Consider the following 24,898-nt stretch of genomic DNA (forward strand, 5'->3'; position numbering starts at 1 on the left):
AGTACTGTAATATGGGCCTGATTCATAGTGTGGGCATCATTCCCTCCCGAGTTATTACATTAAAGATCTCTGATAGTATCTGGCCTATTTCTGATCTAAGCAGTTTATAGAATTCATTTCGGAGTCCATCAGGCCCAGGCGCCTTACCTAGTGGGCTCTGCTTTATCACCCAATCTACTTCGTCCTCCGTTATGGGAGCGTTTAAGATATGCAGCTCTTCTCTGTCCAAACGGTAGGTCTACACTGTCCAGGTAAGCTCTACTAGGTGTTACAATCTCCTCCTGTGGCTTATATATTCCTCATAAAATTTTTTGAATACCCCAGCTACATCTTTATCAGTGTGCACCCTCCCCCTGAGTGTTTGTCATAGTGAGTACCTTTCGTGGGCCCTCCCTTCTATTTATGAGCCTCGCTAGAAATCGCCCTCCCTTATTGGCAAATCGATATAGCTGGTATTTATAATATACTGCTGTTTTCTGCGCATTGTGATGCAACAGCTCATTGAGCGCCTGCTGTGTCTCTAATAACTGTGACCTCAGCTCCTGCGAGTGAATCTTTCCATATTGCCTCCTTAATGCAGTCACCCTTCTCTCCAATCGCATCACCTCCTTCTGTCTCACCTTCTTCTTAAAGCTCACGTATGCTATGGTCTCTCCCCTGAGAACCGCCTTAGCTGTCTCCCAGAATAGTACTGGATCGTCCCTATGTCCTGCATTATCCCCTTGAAAGTTAGCCCAACATGTCTTCAGGTGCTGCATAAACTGACTATCTCTATAAAGATATGCGGGAAAACGCCATAGGAATTCTCCCCTCCCCTCCCTATCCAAATGTAATCCCATAGAGACCCATGCATGGTCAGAGACCGCTATGGGACCTATTGTAGCCGCCGTTACCCGAGTAAAGATATCCCTGCCTACTAGTATATAATCAATGCGGGAAAGCGTAGCGTGTGCACGTGAGAGATGCGTGAAGTCCTGCTCTAGCGGATGTAAAGTTCTCCAAACGTCCACCACGTCCAATGCCTCCCCTAACATCCCAAGTCCTCGCAAAGTTCTAGACAGCTCCTGTGCTGTTGGGTGTGATCGGTCCATCTTGGGGTCCATAACCTCATTAAAGTCCCCTCCCATTACCACTGGCCCTTCACCCATGTCCCGCATCCTGCAGATAAGTTGCTTATAGAACTGCTTCTCAAATTTATTAGGTGCATAAATGTTGCATAACAGCAGAGGGTGTCTGTCCAATTCCACCGACACCAATACAAACCTTCCCCTTTTATCCCTAATTGTTTTTTTAATTTGCACTTGGATTCCCTTCCGGAACAAGATAATCACCCCCCCTTTTCCATCTACCGCTGGTGACTCCACAATTTCACCCACCCACCAGCGCTTCAATTTCTCATGCTCCGTTTTAGATAGATGGGTCTCCTGAAGGAGGGCTACTGCTGTTTTCTGATCATTGAGTGCCTTTAAAATTTTATATCTCTTGATGGGGGAATGTATACCTCCTACATTCCATGTTACGATGTTTAACACTGGCATCCCCCCTCCATATCCCACTCTCTGGTCCGTTGTTCCTGCAACTCACTCCCCCAGAGGGCGTCCCAGCCTCCACCCCCCAGGTGTACTCCCCAATCTCGTTCTACAACTTTCCTATATTGGAAGCCAACTATTCCTTCTCCACATTCTCACATCTTGCATCCACATTCGTACCCCTGCCTCCCCCTCCCCCCCTCCGTCTCCCTCCCCCTGCCCTCCCACCCCTCCCCCCCCCACCCATCCCCCCCAGACTTCCCTCACCCTCCCCTTCCTCTCCCTCCCCTCATACATTACCCCTTCCATGCCAATTGGCATTCGAACTTCCCTCTCAGGGCTTGGGACTTCTCATAATGTCTGCGAGGGTATAACCCCTCTTCTTGTCCCTGGTCACTTGACCTTGCTCTTCATACTCAACAACGTATATATTATATCCGCATGCCCAGTCTGCACCAACGGGTACAACATCCAAACGAAATCTCCACTCCGGCACCTCTCCTCCCACCAACAAAGCTTCTTGTAGTGCGTCAATATGTAATTTCCACCAGGCCTCAACCGTTGTTTTGCCCATGTATTCCAGTTGTGTCCATGGTCAGCTTATCCACGTGTTCCTTCGCCGCTCTAAAGGAAGTCAAAGTAGAGTACTTGCCCATTGCTGATCACCTTCAGCCGAAGCCGGATATACCAAGCTGAACTTATATTTTAGCCCAAACAGTTTGGAGCAAAGAGGAGCAAACTCCTTTCTGGCTGCTGATACTTTTAGGGAGTAATCCTGAAAGCACAGGAATTTTCCTGCCTTGGTACTCCAGCTGCTTCCCGGTTCTCAGCTTCTGCAGGATTTCAACTTTTATGGGAGTAGTTAGGATCTTCAATATAGCCACCCTTGGTCTGTCTGCGGTATCTCTTCGTGGCCCTAACCTGTGGGCCCGTTCAATTTTCAGCCTGCCCTCCAGACCTGGTTCCTCTAGCGCTTCCGGCAGCCATCTTTCCAAAAAGGCGCCAAGGTTTTTTTCAGGCAGAGGCTTCTGGCAGTCCTACCAGCCGCAGGTTATTCCTCCTAGAACGATTTTCTAGGTCCTCCAACCTCGATTCTAATTCCGATAACCGGATTCATGCCTGGGTTGCACCTCCGTTAATTTCCGGATTTCATCTTCCGCTTGCCCCAAGCGCTGCTGTGCCTCGCGCATATCCGTTACCAATGCTGCATGCCGTCTTCCATCCCGTCTAGTTTGTCTAGGATGAGCTGCAACTGTTGCCCCACCGTTTGCTCCACCGCCAGTTTTACTTCTTCGGTGATTTCAGCTGCCCACAGGGAGCTCGGCGACGGTGAGTCTGGCGCGCTTTTGTCCGCCATCTTAGCTTCCACGGGCTTCGCTCTCTCTTTGGGTTCTTTCCTCCCTGATTTTGCCGCCATCCAGCGTCTTTCGCCGTTCCTTTGCGGGGCTTTTTGGGGGCGCTTCTCTCCCAGTGCCTTCCGTATATTTTTACGGAGTTTGGACGCTGTTTGCGAGTGCAGTTTATTCCAAGTCCCGGAGCAGTGCGATCTTCCGTCTCACCGCTTCATTCCCCAACTGGAAGTCGACAACTGTAAGACTTTATTACTGGCTGAACGAATAGAAGTTCTTTAAAAAAAATTAGAAAACAAACAAAGTCAAGCATCTATTGCTAAAGGATATGGTGTCAATCCCAGTCAAATTTCACATATCTTGAAGCAGAAAGAAATCAGCTTCTGGAAGACTGGCAAAACAATACAAATCCATACAGGAAACGAAAACGGGCGGGAAAAGCTGAGGATGTAGAAGATGCTCTTCTTCAGTGATTTTCTCAAGTCAGGAGCAGACGGTTTCCTGTCAGTGGTCCACTGCTTATGGAGAAAGCTAATCAGCTAGCTGAAAGTCTTGGTTTAACTGAATTCAAAGCCACTGTTGGATAGTTGGAAAGAGGGAAGAAAGAGGAACAACATAAAATTCAAGAAACAGCATGGTGAGAAACAAGATGCTGATGACTTTGGTGCTTAAAATTGGGTTGTTTCAGTTCTTCCTACCATTGTGAACGAGTTTGCACCTCGTGACATTTTCAGTGCTGACTAAAACGGTCTGTACTGGTGAGCAATTCCTGATGGAACATTTGCATTCAAACAAGCCGAACCTACAGGAAGTAAAACGTCGAAGCACCGACTGACGATCCTCCTTTGCTGCAATATGGATGGGACTGAGAAGTTGGAACCACTCGTCATTGGAAAGAGCAAACAGCCCCGTTGCTTCAAGAATGTTAAGCAACTTCCTGTGTCATACGAGGCTAACGCAAATTCATGGATGACTGTGGAAATTTGGAAGCAGTGGCTAAAGAAGTTAGACAATAGAATGTGGGCACAAAAGCGTCAGATTTTGTTGCTTTGTGATAATTGTGCTGCACACAGTGATGATGTCAGGCTGTCTAACGTCAAGGTGGTCTTCCTGCCACCAAACACTACCTCTCTGATCCAACCTATGGATCAGGGCATAATAGCCAATTACAAAAAATATTATCGGGCTCTTGTGCTACGTCATCTGATGAGTGCTATGGATGACCAGACTGGCAAGGATAAACGTGCTGTTAAACTGGCTCATAATCTATCACTGTTGGATTCCCTACATATGCAGAAAAATGCCTGGAATCATGTTACACAGGCAACCATTGTGAACTGCTACAAGCGGGCAAGCTTTTTTAAGAGGGACGAAACAGATGCAGCTGTTGCAAACGCGTCAGATGAACAGGCTATTGACATCCCAGCTGCTGTTACGGAAGAGGAGTTTCATCACTACGTAGCCGTTAATTACATTCTACAAACAGCTGACGACATCACTGATGTTGAGATATGCGTCTACACGCAGGCAACGGCTGATGATGAAAGAGATGATGAAATGAGCAGCGAGGCACATGCTGATGAAATTCAACAACCTCCTGTCACTTTTGCAAGAGCACTGGAAAGTCTCAACACCGTGCGGGCCTATCTGGAGGCCACTGGATGTCAGTGCTATGACAGTTTTTACCATCTGGCAGGCGTAGTCTATGGAACTCACAGACACAATAGTGTACAGAGGACTATCACTGATTACTTGTTATGACTGGAGATGTGTGAGCCCTTGTGCCCCGACGGAGCACGGCTAAGATGGAGTGACACAGCACTCGGTCAGGCAGCCAGACAACCCCTAGCTTCACCTGCACTTAGCCACTGCCCCCAGGAGTTGAGCCCCTGGGTTCGAGTGGCCGACAGGACTTCCGGAACCAGCGGTGTTGCACGACCACTGACCAGACAGGTGGGCAAACAAACACAGTCCAGAGCCCGTAAATGGCAGAGCAAAGAATAGTCAGTAAACAGTCCAAGGTCAAGGCAGGCAGCAACACAACGCATGGTCAGTAAGCAATCCAAGGTCAGGAACACAGAAATACACTGGAACAGGTGAAGACCACAACCTCTACGCGAATAGAAGCCGAAGCATGGAAGGACTGGAAACAGGGCTTTAAATAGAGCAGGAATTAGGCTGAACCATGTGCAGCTGTTCCAAGATGGCCACCCCCATCAGAGGAGATGTCCTTCACCCAAATATGGGCTTCCTTCCTGTTCTTGTATACAAGATGGCTGCCCCCTCCTGAGCTAGCCAAGATGGCTGCTGTCCTTGCTCCAAGCCAGATGACGGCTGCCGGGTTAGGAAACAGAAACCGACCCATCCTGGAGAAGTGTAGCAGAGCGTAACATTACTTCAAGTAAGCCTAACATCAGTTAACGGAGACTATATAACATAAGTTAACGGAGACTGTGTACTGAACATATAATAAACAGTATTGTACATAGGTTTATCAGATGTCAAGCCTCTTTGGGTCACAACGGTTAAGTGCACGCTCCGGTTAACTGCATGTATTTCTTTGGTCCCAGACCCTTGCACTTAAGCGGATTGCATTGTATATTGTAAACAATGATAAAATATTCTGGGGGGAAGAGCTGTAAACTCGTACACAAAGCTTTAAACACAGTCTGCAGAGACACAGAAGTTAACTGGAGCCCTAAACCCTAAGTATTCAATATTGGGTGCAGGTTAGCTCTTAACTGATGAGAGATCTTATTATCTAATCTCTTACTTCAGTGGAACCTCCAAATCTGTGGAGCATGCTTAGATTACATTCTTTTTGGTGGAATTGGAATGTGACTCGGTATAAACTGTGGAAAAATAGGAAACAGTAACCCACTGTATTAGTGTACTCTTTGGAAAGTAAGTACGTTCCCTTTATCTATGAATATGAATCCTAAAGCCCAATTACTAACAGAACTGACACCGCACCCGAAGATATTGTAAAAATAGAAAGCAGTTTATTTACATAGTAGAAACAGTGAAAGACATGCAAGAATGACAAAAATGATCATATTTTTATTCAGCCTAGAGCAAACCCACATGAAGCCCTAATGTAGGTTTCTAGTCTAGCCAGTTATCCTAGCCCAATAGCAATAACACAGCAACTATACAACCTGACTAGAGAGAGCACCCCGATGTCTAGCAGGTGACAGTGTTTGATAGATCAGGCAGAGCAGGGGCTGTACTTCTGATTTGCCTAGGTTTACAGTCCTTTTAAGCAGAAATTGCAGGCTTCAGCTGGTTTGGTGACGTGAATCTTGGCCTTGCTGTTGATTCACGGACTCTGAATGCTTATAACAACCTTGTCTGTTTCAGATGTTAGGTCTTGGAAAGCCACACCACTTTCTCACTTGTATAATACTGAAGGAGTCACCTCGGCCATGAGCCATGGCTCCGTAAACAATATGCAGATGTTGTTCCAGCCACGCGTCAATCCGATTGGCAATGAAAATTCCAACAGTCCTTCGCTGATCTGTGTCAAAAGCTTTGTCCCAACATGTATCGGGGTGCTTTAATGAAACTGGCTCTGACTTTTGTTGCTATATATTATAGTTCTATATAGCTATGTTGTATAGTGCTATATATAGTGCTTTATGTAGGCTTTTTGCTCCCACAGTCAGTTCGTTCTCCCTGGTGGATGGCAGTACAGCCCTACCAGTATACTCCTTCCCTTCACACATGGAATTTCTATCCATAAGGATTCCATGCTGCTATCTGTTTTATGTAGAATGTTTAATTTGTTTGACTCAATTCTCTCTTTAACATATAATACACCCCCCCCCCCCTCAATTTGATCCACTCTTATCATTGCAGTATAATTTGTACCCTGCTAACACAGTGTCCCATTGATTGTTCTCCTTCCACCAGGTCTCTGAAATGCCTTTTATATCTTCCTTTTCATTTAGTGCCATGTACTCTGACTATCCTATCATATTTAATGGACTTCTAGCATTTGTATATAGACACTTCGAATTGTGTTTTTTCCTTGCATCTGTAAGCTACTTAGAAGTTGACAGGGATAATTTGTATCCTCTATCTGTTCTCCCATTAAACACGCCTGGCTTTCTTTCACCATTATTGAAACCTCTCTCGGGATTCCTTAAAGATCCTGTTCCAATAGTATTCCTCAAGTGTATTTCACACCAAACTGTGTGCTCCTGGGTGATTGTGAGCTTCCTCCCCCCCCCCCCCCCCCCCCCCCCCCATTTTAGTTTAAAAGCTGCTCTATTTCCTGTTTAAATATTAGTGCCAGCAGCCTGGTTCCATCCCGGTTAAAGTGGAGCCCAACCTTTCAGAACAGGCTTCCTCTTTCCCAGAATATTGGCCAGTTCCTAACCAATGTAAATCCCTCATCCCTGCACCATAGTTTCAGTCACACATTGAGTCTACGGAGCTGTACCTGCTGCTTTGATCTTGCATGTGGAACAGGGAGCATTTCTGGAAATGCTACCCTGGGGATCTGGATTTTTTTTGTTGTTGTTGTTACATTTGTACCCCGTGCTTTCCCACTCATGGCAGGCTCAATGCGGCTTACATGGGGCAATGGAGGGATGTGACTTGCCCAGAGTCACAAGGAGCTGACTGTGCCTGAAGTGGGAATCGAACTTAGTTCCTCAGTTCCCCAGGACCAAAGTCCACCACCCTAACCACTAGGCCACTCCTCCATTCCATTTAAACTTTCTACCTAAAAGCATAAATTTGGCTTCCAGAACCTCCCTCCCACATGTTCTTATGTCATTAGTACCCACATGTACCAAGACTATCTAAAATTCTATGTATGTTTCATGTGAGGTCTGCTACCTTTGCACCAGGCAGGCAAGTGACCAGGCGGATCCTCATGTCCACCGGCCACCCAGCTATCTATATTCTTAATGATGAAATCACCAACTACAATAGCTGTCCTAATTCTTCCCTCCTGGGCAGATGCGCCTGGAGAGACATCCGTGGTGCTTGAGGATATTGCATCCCCTGGTGCCCAGACTGGAGGTGGGAGTTCTCTACAGCATCCCTTTAGGTCTCTTCTATTTACCTCTAGTCTCTCTCAGCTCCTCCAAATCTGCTATTCTACCCCAAAATTTGACCTACAGTGTCCTCTTCCTTACCCTGTAGGTCCTGTAGTTGTATAGCTTTAACATATAATCAGACTACTAAAAAATGAGGACAGTATCAATTTGGTATAAAAATGTACATCAAAATAAACCTAGAAAGCTTTTAACATATGTTATAAAAAGGTACTCGATGCTTAAGTGCTTTAACTCAAAAAGCAGTGTTTAACTATCATAGCACCTAGTCCATCAACTGCCAAGCTAATGCAATTTGATATAAAATCCAGTCTTTTATAAGATGAATAAGATGGAACATTAATGAAAATTTTTGCTTAATCTTGTACACATCTTATTGATGAACCCATTTGAATCTTGAGCTGAGGAATATGTACTAGGTCACAAATGTCATAAAATGGTCTTAAACGGAAGATTCCACATAAAGTATATCCATATAGATGGCTCTCCCCATCCTTTTTCTTTTTTTTTTTTATAATATATGTTAAAAGTTAAACATGTTCTAGGTTTATTTTGATATACATTTTTGCACAAAATTGACATTGTCTTCATTTTCTGGTAGTTTGATTTTTAATGGAAGTCATTGTTTGACATTTAAGGTATTCCCAATCATTATAGTTTTGGTTTTTTTTTTAATAGAATCTTTTTATTGAGAAAATCCAAGAACAATACAAGTTCAGAAAACAAAAGATTTAAAAAACAATGAATCCCCATAACCCCCACCCAACACAAATCACCACCCATTTCCTTGAGGAACAAGGACGCAACAAAGAGCCAGAGGGTTCAATGGATTAGATTCTTACACCTTCAAACCAACAGCAAATCCCCCCCCCCCCCCCCCCCCATGCAATCACTATAAGGTATGTGAATTTTGGTCCTGAAAGCTGTTAAGGGCCCTACTATGACGAGCTGGTGATATTGTGAGTAAATAAGTGTTCCAAATAGCCAAAAAGGCTTTGACATTTTAGATGCATACTAGCCTCATATAATTCCCAGAGCATCAAGGCATGAAGTTTTGCCAATACCAAAATGTGAGTGGATTGGCCTGGAGCCAATGATTTAAAATACATTTCTGAGCCAAAATGTAAGCTTTCCCCAAGAAAAGGCCCTCTCCCCAGTCCCTGGAGCCTGTAAAGGAAAGGATTGGTCACGAGAACCCTCTCCAGTGAAAGGGGAAGAGAATGGCTAAGCAGGTGTTGCAAATAAAGCGGGAGAGCCATCCAAGAAGCCTGGATCCTCTGACATGCCCACATACCATGCGCAAAAGTGTTTTCCTGTTCTTGACCTTTCAAACAGGGAATGTTCGTACAGCCTGCGTAATAAGCTCTGCAAAAAATAAGCATGATGAATCACCTGATAATGGCATTCCTGAAGTATGACCTGATGGACCACCCACAGGATCGATTTAAACAGTGGAAGACCCACAAGACATCTCAAAGGGTGATCAAGATCCATACACCAGGTATCCTGTAAAACTACATAGGAAGGAATGGTCTGTTTGTTCAACAACTGGTGAAACCAGAAAATGGACACTTGTCCCACCGCATACCTCTCAAGAAATTCACGCAATCGCTGGTCAGATTGAAAAGTCATACTATTAGGAGGCAAGCTACGATAATAGCTCGCCAGCTACTGGTACCCAAATTAGTCCACTAAGGGAAAAGAAAACTTATGTTGTAAATCTGCATAGGACATGAGTACCATCCATACACAACAGATGTTCCAACAATTTTATTCCCTGCCACTGCCTAAACCCTGCATTTTCTAAACCAGGCTTAAAGGCCACATTACCAACCAACGGCAGGGGCACACTACTAGTAGGGTTCTAACCCCAACTAAAAGCAGTTCTTTCCATAAATGCCACAACGATTGTAACAGAGCGCTGTCTTAATGCACAAAGGGAGCCAAGCTGCCAGAGTGTGCAATAAAGCCAGAGGGTGCCAAGGTTTGAAATATTCCAACGCCAAGGAATAGTCTGTGTAACCAGAAGACTCCCACACCCAGTCTCGCAAATGTTGCAACAAACAGGCCTGGTTAGAAAGCTTAACATCCAGCATATCTCAAACCTCCCTGGCTCCAATGCCCTATTAAATAATGCCAGCACATCTTTGTTTTTTTTTGCCTGCCCAACAAAATGTATTCACCAACTTATACAAAGCTATGATATCTTTACATAGAAGCGCAGCAGAAGAGTTTGTAAACATAGAGCCAATGGGGGAAAAGCACTACCCAAAACAAATGAATCCATTCCATTAACAAAATTGGTAGATGAGTCCAAAGATCCAACTCCCTACGGGTATCTTGAAAAAGTTTGTCAACATTCAAGCAATACAACTGGGAAGGATCCAAAGCCAAAGGGAGTCCTGCGCCCAACATAGTGGAAAAGTTGTTCCCCCCCCCCCCCCCCCCCAAAATTCGCTGCAACTCCACTGAGCTGGCCAATGCCTCTGATTTTCCAAGCTAAGATGGAACCCAGCAAAATCAGCATATTCCTGAAAGCTTTCCAGTAAATTTGGCAAAGAGGTCCAAGTGTCCTGAAGATACACCAGCAAATCATTGGCAAAAGCCGTGATCTTAAAGCTACTGGCCCCTATGGTAAGACCTATGATGCTTGGGTTCTGAATTTTTCAGATTAGCAGGTCGAGAGTCAAAGCAGAGAGTAACTGGGACAGTGGACAACCTTGGTGTGTGCTCCTCTGGACCTCAGAAGTACTGGCCTAAGGCTGTCAATACAAAGCCAAAATAGCTGGCGCAAAAAATCCCTGGATCCCATATGTTGCCAACACCCCATGAAGGAATCCCCACACCACCCGATCAAAGGCTTTTTCAGCATCAAAACTGAGGAGTGAGGGTATCCCTCCCAACTTCACCGTCTCTAGCGCCAGTTTTTTTCCATACGTTCTTAGAGACTGCCCTGCCACAAACAAAAAACGCACCTGGGGTTCTGCTATTAAGGATGGGAGCACCTGAGACATACAATTGGCCAAAAATCTTGACGAATAGTTTTGCTTCAGAGTTTAGTAACAAGATAGGGTGAAATGATTCCAACAGATCTGGATCCCAGTCTAGCTTAAACAGAACAATGATCTGTGACAAGTGTAAAGAGTCTAATAAAGGAGCCCTGATCAATAATAGTATTAAAAACTGAAGTTAGAATTTGGTACAATAGGATCCTTGAGTAGTTTATAGAATTTGCCACTATACCCATCAGGTCCTGGTGCTTTCTGAATAGCACTTTGACGAATTGCCCAATCCACCTCATCCTTGGTAACACAAGCATTTAGCATAGCCAAGGCGTCAGAAGAAATGCTAGGGAGTTCCAGACTGGACTGGTACACTTTGATATCAAGATGATGCAGAGCTGGAATATAAACAGGCATAAAAAGATTGAAAGAGACCAACAGTGCCATCATTGCTGTGAACCACCTGACCCCTCTCATCCTGCAGAGCCAAGGCCTTTGTGTGCCCCCAGAACACTTCACTAAATTAGTCAAAAGATGGCCACTTTTATTGACATGTTTGTATAAACTATATTTGTAATACGTGTCCAATCACTGTCACTGAACAGTCCTGTGGAGATATGAATTTAAAGCTTGCTGAGCCCCTGAAACCAATGTTTTATACTGCAAAGTATGATGCTGCCCAGATAGTTTCTGCAGATCGGTTACTCTCTGTTCCAATCACAACACCTCTCATTAACTGGCTCTTTTCTGATAACTAGGCCAAAATTTCCCCTCTCAAGACAACTTCCGCTGCCTCTCAGAACAAGGCTTACTGTGTTCATATAATTTCCACTTTGCTGCCAGATAATCCAAAAAGTGAGCATCATGATATAATTAAACAAGAAATTGCCACTGTGCGGACTTCCCTGGACCCACAGAGAGCTTCAAAGCTATGGCCACCCAGGCATGATCCGAGACCTCCATGGGTCCAATAAAGTAGGACTCCACCTCTGCAAAGATGTCTCTAGGGATTGCAACATAATCAATCCTGGACATGATGGCATGTGCTCTGGAAAGATGAGTATAATCCCAATCCAAAGGATGTAACATTCACTATGCATCTACCATTTCCAGGGCTCCACAGAGTCTAGAGATCTCCCCCTACCGTACCCAGCCAGTTCTCCCCAACTACACGAGACCTATCTAGATGAATGTCATAGGCCTCATTGAAGTCCCACCCCCCAACCTATGATTATTGGGATCCAGTCATATCTATCCCTTCCCCCACCCATGATTATTGGGATCCCATCATATGTATGCAAGATTTTCAATAAAGAGATGTAAAACCATAGGAACATAAGCGTTGCCATACTGGGACAGACAGAAGGTCCATCCAGCCTAGCATCCAGTTTCCAACAGTGGTCAATCCAGGTTATAAGTACCTGGGAAGATCCCAAAACAGTACAATACGTTCTCAGAGGACAATCAGGCTGTATTATACTCACAGTTGAGTTGGCGATCCCTGCTGGCCTAGGAACTAGCATTTCACATAGCAAAACGTTTGCTAGAGCCTTCTGAGTGTGCCACGCTCCTCAGTTCTTTTTCTTCCACTCAAGGAGCAACAGTGAGTTTCTGTGGCTCGTGTGCCTGGGAAAGAATCTTGACATTTTTCAGTGAGTGTTTTTTTGATTTTCTCCCTATTTTCATTTTGTTTAAAAAATAAAGAAAAGGTGTGTTTCCCTTTATTTTTCTTAGTTCATTTTTCCCCCAGTAAAGTTTCCTTTCTTTTTTATTGCGGGCGTTTTTAGACTGCTCAGCCTGGTCCTTCCCTCCTTCTGTGCCCTTTTTCTTGGCACAATCGAGACTTTTTAGCCAGTGCTGTCTTTCTTTCCATGTCATCAAAGACTCCCAGCGGCTTCAAACACTGTACTCAGTGCAACCGGACCATCTCAGGCACAGATACCCATTCATGGTGTATCCAGTGCCTTGGGCCCAACCATAGCCCAGCTCGCTGTGCCCTTTGTATGACGAAAAGGACTCAACTGGCTTGAGAAGCCCAGAGAGAAAAACTTTTTTGGGGCTCTGTCCGGTCCTTCGACATCGGAACCGAGGTCAGCAACTTTGACATCGAGGGACGCATCGATGTCGGGAGTGGAGGTACGCATGGCTGCTCAGAGACCATGACACACTGGGAGCAGTGAGGCATCGAGTGGGTCTCCACCTATCTTGAGGTCTCCTGCTATGTAGGGCCCCCGGGACTGTCCATTGTCTGACCCAACCCCAAGGCAGCGTGGGTATTCGACATCGGCACCGAGGAGCCTTGGTGAGGTGCATCGAGCAAAGCCTAAGAAGCGCCGACACCGTTCCCCCTCGACGCATGGTTCCAGGAGCTCTGGGGCGCTGAGGGATTCGGCACTCGAGAAGCGTCGATACCGGGAGGATCGCTCCCCCTCCATACAAAAGGTGCCGAAACGTCGGTCTCTCAGCAGCCCGGTTCCTGCTCCTGAACCCCAGGCGATGCTGCCACCAACTGCTCCACAAGCCCCGCAGCTTCTTCCAATGGCGCCTCTCACACACATTTGGGCCTTGCTTCCAGAGCTTCTGGAGGGACTGCTGCGCACATCTGCATTGGCGTCGGGGGTGCGTGCGCCTACCACGTCGCCTGCTGTTGCTGCTGCCCACCTGCAGTGAGGTCCCCGAGCTCGGTGCCACTTGCAACTCTAGTATCATCTGCCACTCAGGTCGACTCCCCATTGAAGTTAGTGGAGGAAGCTTCGCCACAGTCCATGCGGGCATCGGCCTCTCGAATTCGCTATCGAGAACATCGGTCTTCGGTGTCAAGGCGGGCTTGGTCTTGGAGGTCACTGAGGGAAGTGCTTTTTGACACCGTTGAGGAGTTCTCGTGGGAGCCAGAGGAAGATCCCAGGTAATTCTCCTCAGATGAGTCCTATGGGATTCCCTCTGAAGCTTCCCCTCCGCCTGAAAGGAGATTGTCTCCTCCTCCTTCTCATCTTTTCTTCAGGAAATGTCTCAAGCCATTCCATTCCCCATAGACGTGGAGGATGAGCCCAGGGCTGAGATGCTCGAGGTCCTGGACTACACCTCTCCACCTAAAGAGGCAGTGACAGCTCCTTTGCATAAGGTACTCAGGGAAGTCCTTATGCGGAACTGGGCATCCCCTCTGTCTGGTCCCGTGATCCCTAAGAAGACAGATTCTCAGTATCAGATCCACGGTGAACCGGGGTTTTTGAGGTCTCAGTTACCCCATAAGTCCATGGTGGTGGACTCCGCCCTCAAAAGAGCCAAGAGTTCTAGGGACTATGCTTTGGTGCCCCCAGACAGAGAAGCTAAGATCTTGGACTCTTTGGGGAGGAAAATGTATCATGCCACTATGCTTGCTGCCCGTATCCAATCTTACCAGCTCTTCACGTGCATCCACTTGTGGAACTCGGTGAGGCAGCTGTTTAGTTTGGTCGATGCTCTCCATCTGGAGCAGGCTGAAACTTTTCGCCAGCTGGTCAGGCAACAGAAGGCGTGTCGTAAATTTCTGGCCCGGGGCGCTTACTACACTTTTGATTTAGCATCCAGAATCTCTGCCCAAAGTATAGCGATGCGCAGACTCTCATGGCTGTGTGTTTCTGACCTGGATCTCTCAGTCCAGCAGAGAGTAGCGGATGTTCCTTGCTGTAGGGATCATCTTTTCAGAGAGAAGGTAGAAGATCTGGTTGACCAGATCAAGAAGCACACGGATGCTATGGCTTCTCTTTCCTGCCGAGTGCCTTCTGCCTCATCTAGGTGGTATTTTGGTGGATCATGGAGTGGTCCCTATTCCTATTCCAGGTGTAGATACGCTCCGGCGTCCCGACAGCCTACCCAGGCTCAGCCCCAACGCGCTTGTTCCTGTCAACAGTGTACAGCCAAGGCCCCTACTTCTCCCCAGCAATAGCAAGGGACGGGCTTTTGACTGGTTCCAGCACAGCATAGCCACCATAAAAGTGTCCATACCAGACAACTTGCTGGTCGGGGGGAGGTTAATGTTTTTTCACCAAAGGTTGGCCTCTCATAACCTCCGACCAGTAGGTTCTTCAAATAGTCTGTTTAGGATACACCCTGAATCTGGAATTCAAACCTCCAAATTGTCCTCTGGGAGCTCATTCGTTCCTCTCTCAGCACAGGCAGTTACTTGCGGAGGAACTCTCCGCCTTTCTGAAGGCCCATGCGGTGAACCCATTTCACCAGGGGAAGAAGAGCTGGGATTCTATTACAGCTACTTCCTTGTGCAGAAGAAATCAGGGGGGAAGCGTCCTGTTCTAGACCTAAGGGGTCTGAACAAATTCCTAGTCCGAGAAAAGTTCAGGATGGTTTCCCTGGACACCCTTCTTCCCGTGATCCAGGAAAACGATTGGCTATACTCTCTGGATTAAAGGACGCTTACACTCGTATCCCGATACTTCCAGCTCACAGGAAATATCTTCAGTTTCGGCTGGGAACGCAGTCCATGTCCGCGCCCAGAGTATTCACAAAATGTCTAGCAGTGGTTGCAGCGTTGCTGCGCAGACTGGGAGTGCATGTGTTCCCTTATCTCGACAATTGGCTGGTGAAGAACACCTTGGAGGATGGTGCTTGGGAGTCCATGTGGAGAACTATTCAGGTCTTGGAGCTATTAAAGTTTGCGATAAATTACCCCAAGTCTCGTCTCAATCCAGCACAGAAATTGAAATTCATTGGGGCATTGCTCGACACAAAAACAGTTCGAGCCTATCTTTCCGAGACTCGGGCAAACAATTTTCTGTCCCTGGTGTCCATGGTTCCAGCATCTCAGCAAGTTACAGCTCTGCAGATGTTGAGACTCTTGGGTCACATGGCCTCCACAGTTCATGTTATGCCCCTGGCATGACTACACATGAGATCTGCTCAATGGACCCTATCTTCTCAGTGGTGTCAAGCCATGGGGAACCTAGAAGATGTTATCCATCTGTCCACCGACTTTGTCCAGTCTCTCCAATGGTGGACAATTTGATCCAATTTGACCATGGGACGTCCATTTCAGATTCCTCAGCCACAGAAAGTGCTAACGACTGATGCACCTCTCCTAGGGTGGGGGGCGCATGTAGATGGGCTTCACACTCAGGTAGCCTGGTCCCCCAGGAAACTGGTCTTCAGATCAACCTCTTAGAGCTTCGAACGATTTGGAATGCTCTAAGGGCTTTCAGAGATCGGCTGTCCAACCAAATTATCTTAATTCAAACAAGTTGCGATGTACTACACCAACAAGCAGGGGGGTACCGGATCTCGCCCTCTGTAAGGAAGCCGTCTAGATGTGGCTTTGGGCACGCCGTCATGGCAGGTTTCTCCAAGTCACTTATCTGGCAGGCGTAAACAACATTCTGGCCAACAGACTGAACAGGATAATGCAACCTCACGAGTGGTCACTGAATATGGGCATAGCCCGCATGATCTTCCGAGCATGGGGCACCCCCTCGGTGGATCTTTTCTCCATTCAAATCAATCACAAGGTCCCTCAGTTCTGTTCCAAGCTTCAGGCCCAAGACAGACTAGCTTTAGATGCCTTTTTCCTTCATTGGGAAGCAGGCCTTCTGTATGCGTATCCTCCCATTCCTTTGGTGGGGAAGACATTGCTGAAACTCAAGCAAGATCAAGGAACCATAATTCTGATTGCACCTTACTGGCCACGTCAGATTTGGTTCCCTCTTCTTCTGGAATTGTCCTCTGAAGAACTGTGGAGATTGGAGTGTTTTCTGACCCTCATCACCCAGAACGAAGGGTTGCTTCTACATCCCAACCTCCAGTCTGTGGCTTTCACAGCCTGGATGTTGAGAGCCTAGAATACGCTTCTTTAGGTCTTTCGGAGGGTGTCTCCCGAGTCCTGCTGGCTTCCAGGAAAGATTCCACTAAGAGGTGTTACTTTTATAAATGGAGGAGGTTTGCCGTCTGGTGTGACAGCAAGGCCTTAGATCCCCTTTCATGTCCTACACAGACTCTACTTGAATACCTTCTACACTTGTCAGAGTCTGGTCTCAAAACCAACTCCATAAGGGTTCACCTCAGTATGATTAGTTCTTATCAGTGTGTAGAACGTAAGCCTATCTCTGGACAGCCTTTAGTTCGCTTCATGAGAGGTTTGCTTTTGTCAAAGCCCCCTGTCAAACCTCTGCCTGTGTCATGGGATCTCAACGTAGTTCTCACCCAGCTGATGAAAGCTCCTTTTGAGCCACTGAATTTCTGCCATCTGAAAGGTCATTTTCTTGGTAGCTGTTACGTCAGCCCGTAGGGTCAGTGAGCTTCAAGCCTTAGTAGTGGATGCGCCTTATACGAAATTTCATCACAACAGAGTAGTCCTATGCATGCACCCTAATTTCCTGCCGAAGGTGGTTTCTGAGTTTTATCTGAACCAGTTGATTCTTGCCCACATTTTTTTCCCGTCCTCATTCCCACCCTGGCAACAGCAGCATTGGCCTTTCACATGGAGCGGACGAAGCCCTTCAGACAGTCCGCCCAGTTGTTTGTTTCTTTTGATCCCAACAGGAGTGGAGTCTACATCGGAAAACACACAATCTCCAGTTGGCTAGCAGATTGCATTTCCTTCGCTTATGCCCAAGCAGGGCTGACTCTGGAGGGCCATGTCACGGCTCATAATGACAGAGCCATGGCTGTGTCGGTGGCTCACTTAGTCAGCCTCCATTGAAGAGATTTGCAAAGCTTCAACTTGGTCTTCAGTCCACACATTCAAATCACACTACTGCCTTCAGCAGGACACCCGTCGCGACAGTCAGTCAGGGCAGTCGGTGCTGCAGAATCTGTTTGAGGTTTAGAATCCAACTCCACCCCCCCCCCCCCCTCCCCCAGGCCCATTTTGTTCTTTTCTAGGCTGCTCTTTCAGGTAGTTATATATAGTTTCAGGTTAATCTATGTTATGTCCTCGTCGTTGCGAGGTCCAATTGACCAACGTTTGTTGTTTTGAGTAAACCTGAGTATACCCCAACTGTGAGTATAATAGAGCCTGCTTGTCCTCTGAGAAAGCGAAGATACTTACCTGTAGCAGGTGTTCTCCGAGGACAGCAGGCTGATTATTCTCACAAACCCACCCACCTCCCCTTGGAGTTGTCTCCTCTAACTCCTTTATTTTTTATTTTTTTTTTTTTTTCCACTCTTCACTCAACTGAGGAGCGCAGCGGGCTGGAAGACACTCGGCACATGCGCGGTCAGACACGCGGCGCACTCAGAATGCGGTAGAAAACTTTTTGCTATGTAGAATGCCTGTTCCAGGGCTTGCACAGTTCATCGACCCAACTGTGAGAATAATTAGCCTGCTGCCCTCAAAGAATACCTGCTACAGGTAAGTATCTTCGCCTTTTATGTTGCTTTTGACTTGTAACCACTTGTAACCACTCGCCTCCACCTACCCTCCTCTCCTCCTTCCTGCACACATTAATTGATTTGATTTGCTTACTTTATTTTTTGTCTACTAGATTGTAAGCTCTTTGAGCAGGGACTCTCTTTCTTCTATGTTTGTGCAGCGCTGCGTACGCCTTGTAGCGCTATAGAAATGCTAAATAGTAGTAGTAGTAGTAGCTTATCCTAGAAATAAGCAGTGGATTTTCCTCAAGTCCATGTTAATAATGTCTTATGGACTTTTAAGAAGTTATCCAATCCCTTTTTTAAAACCCTGCTAAGCTAACTGCTTTTACCACATTCTCTGGAAACGAATTCAAAAATTTAATTACATGTTGAGTGAAGAAATATTTTTTCCAATTTGTTTTAAATTTACTACTTTGTAGCTTCATTACGTGCCCCCTAGTCCTATTATTTTTGGAAAGAATAAACAAGCGATTCACATCTACCCGTTCCACTCCATTCATCTCTATATATAAAAGGCACCTCCAACGTTCTAATGGAAGCCTCCAACCGGAAACTTGAGGTGGCATAGATATCCGGTTTAGCAAATACACAAAGGAAAAGAGAGTTGCAAGTAAAGCAATTATCTCCTGCCACAATTGTTTTCTCAGGCACCTGGAGTGGTTGCCCTGGGTGATTAACAAGGTCAGTTGGAGTAAAGCAATTAACTCCTCCCAGAGTCTTGCGCTGGGTGATTAACAAGGTCAGCTGGGGTGCACAGGGAGGGGGGAGGGAGACCCTGGAACTGGAAGGGAGGAGCGAGTGATGGGCCCCTGGCACACACTCTGATTCTCATACATACACTGTCACAGACACACTCGCACCCAGTCACACTCTCTCTGTCACACACTCCCTCTCTCTCACACAGTCAATCTCACACACACTCTCTCAAACATACACATTCCGAGGAAAACCTTGCTAGCGCCCGTTTCATTTCTCAGAAACGGGCCTTTTTTACTAGTTATTTTATAGATTTCTATCCTATCTCCCCTCAGCCATCTTTTCTCAAAGCTGAAGAGCCCTAGCTGTTTCAGCTTTCCTCATAGGGAAGTCGTTCCATCCCCCTTAACATTTTCATTGCCCTTCTCTGTACCTTTTCTAATTCCACTATATCTTAATTGAGGTGCAGTGACCAGAACTGCACACAGTTTTCGAGGTACGGTCGCACAAAGACATTATAACGTACTCATTTTTGCTTTCCATTCCTTTCCTTATAATACCAAACATTCAATTTCCTTTCTTAGCTGCTGCTGCACACTGAGCAGAGGGTTTCAACGTATCATCAACAATGACACCTAGATCCCTTTCCTGGTCATGACTCCTAATGTGGAACCTTACATCCCATAGCTATAGTTCGGGGTCCTCTTTCCCACATGTATCACTTTGCACTTGCTCATGTTAAATGTCATCTGCTGTTTGAATGCCCAGTCTTGTAAGGTCCTCTTGCAATTTTTCACAATCCTCTTGTGATTTAATAACTTTGATTAACTTTGTGTCATCAGCAAATTTAATTACCTCACTAGTTGCTCCCATCTCTAGATCATTTTTAAATATGTTAATAAGCAGCGGTTTCAGTCAGACACCTGCGGAACCCCACTATATCTACCCTTCTTTGAGAATACTGGCCGGATACTCAATATCAACCGGCTCACCTTTATCCACATGTTCACCCCCTTCATAACTGTTGGGTACATAAATATTACATAACACACATTACACGCGATCCAGTGAGACTAAAGCAAAATGACCCAAAGGATCCCATATAACTTGGATCCACTTCTTAATAAGAATAATCTCTCCCACCTTTTTAGGAAAAGCAGGGCTATGCAAACATTCACCCACCCACCAACGATGCTTCCCATGCTCCACCACATCTGTGTGCGTCTCTTGTAGGAATTCTAAAGAGTCCCTAACTGATACAGGACTTGAAGATTTTTCTTCCTTTTAATTGGGGAGTTGATACCCCTCATGTTCCAAATTAACTACATTAAAGCCCATAGTACAGAATTCCCAAAACACTGATCACCTAAAACTATAAGCATCAAACACCAGATGGGCATCCCAGCCACCACCATCCCAGACCACAAACAGAAAACCGCCCGCTCAGAAGAATTCACCATAGTCCACACAACCATTGGCACACTATTCCCTCACAATCATACCCAACTTTCAAAGAAATATCCTGCCTATTTAGCCCAACACTTTTAATAGCCCCTTCCCCAGAAACACTGCCCTCCATAGACTTCCCCTCACCCAACCCCCCCCCCCCCAAAGAGAAACACCATAGACTACTCATGAGGTATCCCAAAGGAACCTTTCCCGCTAGAAAAAAAAAAAGGAATACATGCACACACCATTGCCCCAATCCCACTCAACCACCACAAACACTCCAAAGCACTCATAAACCACAAACACTCCAAAGCACTCGTAAACCGAAAGCCCATTTGACTATTTAAAGTTGACAAACAGTAAACCCCAGCAAAACAGTCAATATGCCTTGAGCAATCCAAAAAAGATGGAAAGAAGAGTTCGAAAAATTACAGAGCCCGAAAAACAGGATAGCTGTTGGAGTTAGGAAGTTGGATATCCAAACTGAAGCAGTCTTGGAAAGAAACTTGAGGCGGTACTCCATGATGGCCACGTATGGTGTAGTTGCAGTCAAATAATAATCTGTGAGCAGATCATCCATCCCTCAGAAACTCCAGAACAAGCACTCCATTACTACATTCAACCCCCGAATACTGCATCATCCGCATCAAAGGAGTTGACAGTCATTAACGGGGAGGTGTAGAGGCCAGCTGATCCACAAAGGTAGCTGCTGCAGCAGCGAAATCGAAGACCTGGGTAGTGCCATTATGAAAGAGGTGAAACTTCGCCAGGTAAGCCAAGGTAAAGCGGATCTGCTTCTGAACCAGTTTAATGCAAATAGGTGAAAAGGGTTTCCACATGGCCGACATGGCCTCAGAGTAATTCTGAAAGCACAATATTGCAGTCCCCTTATATTCCAGCTTTTGTCCACCATGCAAAGCCTGCAAAATGTCCATTTCGTGAATATAATTCAGTAGTTTAAAGATAACCATCTGGGGTTTGTGGCATTGTCTTGGCACTGCCCCAAATGATGAGTCCATTCAATTAAAATGGGGGGGGGGGGGGAAGCTGACAGTCTGCTAGGAGCGCATGGTTCGGTGTGGAGTTTCCATGAAGTATTCGAAGAACAGAGTAAAGGATGCTAATTAACTTCAAAACAGCCTGTAGATGCAAGGAAAAAAGACAATTTGAAGTGTCTGTATACAAATGCTAGAAGTCTTATAAATAAGATAGGAGAATTGGAGTATATAGCACTAAATGAAGAGTTAGATATAATAGGTATTTCAGAGACCTGGTGGAAGGAAGACAATGGGACACTGTTAGCAAGGTACAAATTATACTGCAGTGATGGTTGCACTATATGTTAGAGGGAATTGAGTCTAATAAACATTCTACATGAAACAGATAGCAGTGTGGAATCCTTATGGATAGACTTTCCAGCTGTGAAGGGAAGGAGTATACTGGTAGGGCTGTACTACTGTCCACCAGAACAGAAAGAACAGACAGATGAAAATATATTTATAGAAATTAGGGAAGCTGGCAAATTAGGCATTATAATAATGAGTGATTTCAATTACAGGATAAATGTTAGATCCGGGAGTGCTAGGGAGATAAAATTTCTAGATGTAATAAATGACTTCTTCTTGTAGCAATTGGTCCAGGAACCAACAAGAGGGGGTAGTTATCTTGGATCTAATCCTTAGTGGAATGCAGAGCATAATACGAGAGGTAACGGTGTTGAATCCACTGGGAAAAAATTATCATAACATGATCAAATTTGAGCTGATATCTGGAGAAGGGTAGTTAGTGGGGTTCCCCAGGGGTCTGTGCTGATACCGTTGCTTTGTAACATATTTAAAAATATGGGAGTAACTAGTGAGGTAATTAAATTTGCTGATGACACAAAGTTAATCAAAGTTATTAAATCACAAGAGGATTGTGAAAAATTGCAAGAGGACCTTACGAGACTGGGTATTCAAACAGCAGATGACATTTAACATGAGCAAGTGCAAAGTGATACATGTGGGAAAGAGGACCCCGAACTATAGCTATGGGATGTAAGGTTCCACATTAGGAGTCATGACCAGGAAAAGGATCTAGGTGTCATTGTTGATGATACGTTGAAACCCTCTGCTCAGTGTGCAGCAGCGGCTAAGAAAGGAAATTGAATATTAGGTATTATAAGGAAAGGAATGGAAAGCAAAAATGAGTACGTTATAATGCCTTTGTAACAATCCATGGTGCGACCGTACCTCAAAAACTGTGTGCAGTTCTGGTCACCGCACCTCAATTAAGATATAGTGGAATTAGAAAAGGTACAGAGAAGGGCAATGAAAATGATAAGGGGGATGGAACGACTTCCCTATGAGGAAAGGCTGAAACAGCTGGGGCTCTTCAGCTTTGAGAAAAGATGGCTATTGGGAGATATGATAGAAATCTATAAAATAATGAATGGAGTGGAACGGGTAGATGTGAATCGCTTGTTTATTCTTTCCAAAAATAATAGGACTAGGGGGCACGCAATGAATACACAATTATATAAAGTTTTATTCCTCCCTGTATAGTGTAAAACATATTTCATACCATCATAGGATCAAGGAGGCTATTGCCTCTGCATGTATTTCATGCAGTCACACAGTCCTGGAAGGGTTGCAGGTGCATTTTACCCATCCTGATGTATCTTGGGTAGAATGTAGTTTATGGCTTCCCTGTAGGAAATTTTCAGGGCAACTGCTTAGTCAACAATGCTTTCTTATGTGCAGCACTATAAGGTTGGATGTTCAGATTAGGACACAGTTTTGGGGGCAAGAATGTTGGAGACAGGGTTGCTTGGGTCATACCTTCAGTAAAAACTGCTGTAGTACTTACTCCAGGCCAGCACAGATATGTTGGGACAATGAAGAAGAAGAAATTAGATCTTACCTACTAATTTTCTTTCCTTGAGTCCCTCCAAACTAGTACAGAACCCACCCCAGTAAGCCTGTGTCTGGTGAATTTGCATTTCTGTTCGTTGGATGGTGAAGAAAGGTCAACCCTGCTGAATTCTGAATTCTTAGTTGGCATTAGTTGCCCTTTTTGGGAGTGTTGGTAGCCCAAGAGTTTGGGATCAACTACAGTGACCATTTTGTTTTTACCAGTGCCGTCTTGTGTGTGTGTGGGGGGGGGGGGGGGGGCAGATTTAATAGTTTCTTTTTATACAGGAAAATTGGCAGGTGTTCTGTCTCTATCTGCTGGTAGAGGAGCATAAGCCCAGGTGCCAGGACTGGTTTAGAGAAAGTTGGGTAACTATTGGTATGCAATTAAAGTAAAAAGTGGTTCTATAAAATATTAGTGCAAATTAGGAAGCTCTCCAATAAACACCGGTACTGGACCTGTCCATGGCAGCAATGATAGCAGCCAGAGTCCAGCACTTACCAGCTATTTTAGAGTTATCTCAAACTTGATGTAAAATTTAAGGGAGCAAGTGAAAATATAAAAATTATCAGAAGTATTCCAGAAATGGATATAAATGCTCTCAAATATTTTTGCTATGCCATTTTAAGCCTTCTCTCACTCCTTCAAGGTTACCCCACATCCAGCTCTACTCAGTCAAACTAACTTTTAGGCCACAGCTTCTTTCAAAATGTAGTGTGCATGTACTTTTAAATTCCAGTTATAACTGCAATATATCATCTGCAGAAACTAGATCTGGGATCAAACCTCAGGTCTCCTGTATAGCAGTTCACACACGGCTACTAGACTATTGATTTCATAAGTCAGCACCTGAAAAGCCTGTCTAATTGTAGTCATGCTACTTTACAAAGTGGAACTCAACCTGTTCCTTCAACGTCTTTTGTTTTACCCTTGCCCTCTGTCTTGTACAATAGTAATTTCAACTTGGGAGTATGTGAGTGGACTGTGCTATTTTATTCTCTTACAGCGTAGTATTTTTCTGTTTTTTGCCAGGCCTGGTGTGCTGCAGGAAACTGTTTCAGTTTGCAGCGAGAACATGATATTGCAATCAAGTTTTTCCAGAGAGCCATCCAAGTAGATCCAAATTATGCCTATGCCTTCACACTCTTGGGGCATGAGTTTGTACTGACGGAGGAATTGGATAAAGCGTTGGCATGTTTTAGAAATGCAATCAGAGTAAATCCTAGGCACTATAATGCTTGGTGAGTTACTGAAGATGCTGCTTGAACAGAAACTACAGGTGCAATGGTTGTTGATTTTTTTTTTTCCTTTTGGTTTTTTTTTTTTTTTTTTTTTGCTGTTGTTGTTGATTTTGTATTTCAGATTATCAACTACCATGTTTATATAAGGGGATTATTTTTAGCATGGATTTGGATTCTGATTTATGATGCATCCTGGAGAAAAGTTACTTTAAAAATGAGCCTGTGTAAATATCCAACTGAAATCTAATTAGTTTACCAATTTCAGATAATTTCCCTGATCAGTAAGAGTGTAAAAATGGAAAACAAAGCTTATAT

The 24,898-nt window shown here is 45.2% G+C and overlaps 1 protein-coding gene across 1 annotated transcript in view; it reads left to right on the plus strand.

Moving 5' to 3' along the window:
- CDC27 (cell division cycle 27) overlaps window positions 1-24,898 on the plus strand; it is a 456,933-nt gene that overhangs the window by 320,934 nt on the left and 111,101 nt on the right. Inside the window, exon 14 of the mRNA XM_030220526.1 lies at window positions 24,375-24,583. Coding sequence (XP_030076386.1) covers window positions 24,375-24,583 — 209 coding nt within the window. The remainder of the gene's footprint in view (window positions 1-24,374; window positions 24,584-24,898) is intronic.

The sequence above is a fragment of the Microcaecilia unicolor genome, chromosome 12 (assembly GCF_901765095.1).
Source record: "Microcaecilia unicolor chromosome 12, aMicUni1.1, whole genome shotgun sequence".
Lineage (NCBI taxonomy): Eukaryota > Metazoa > Chordata > Amphibia > Gymnophiona > Siphonopidae > Microcaecilia > Microcaecilia unicolor.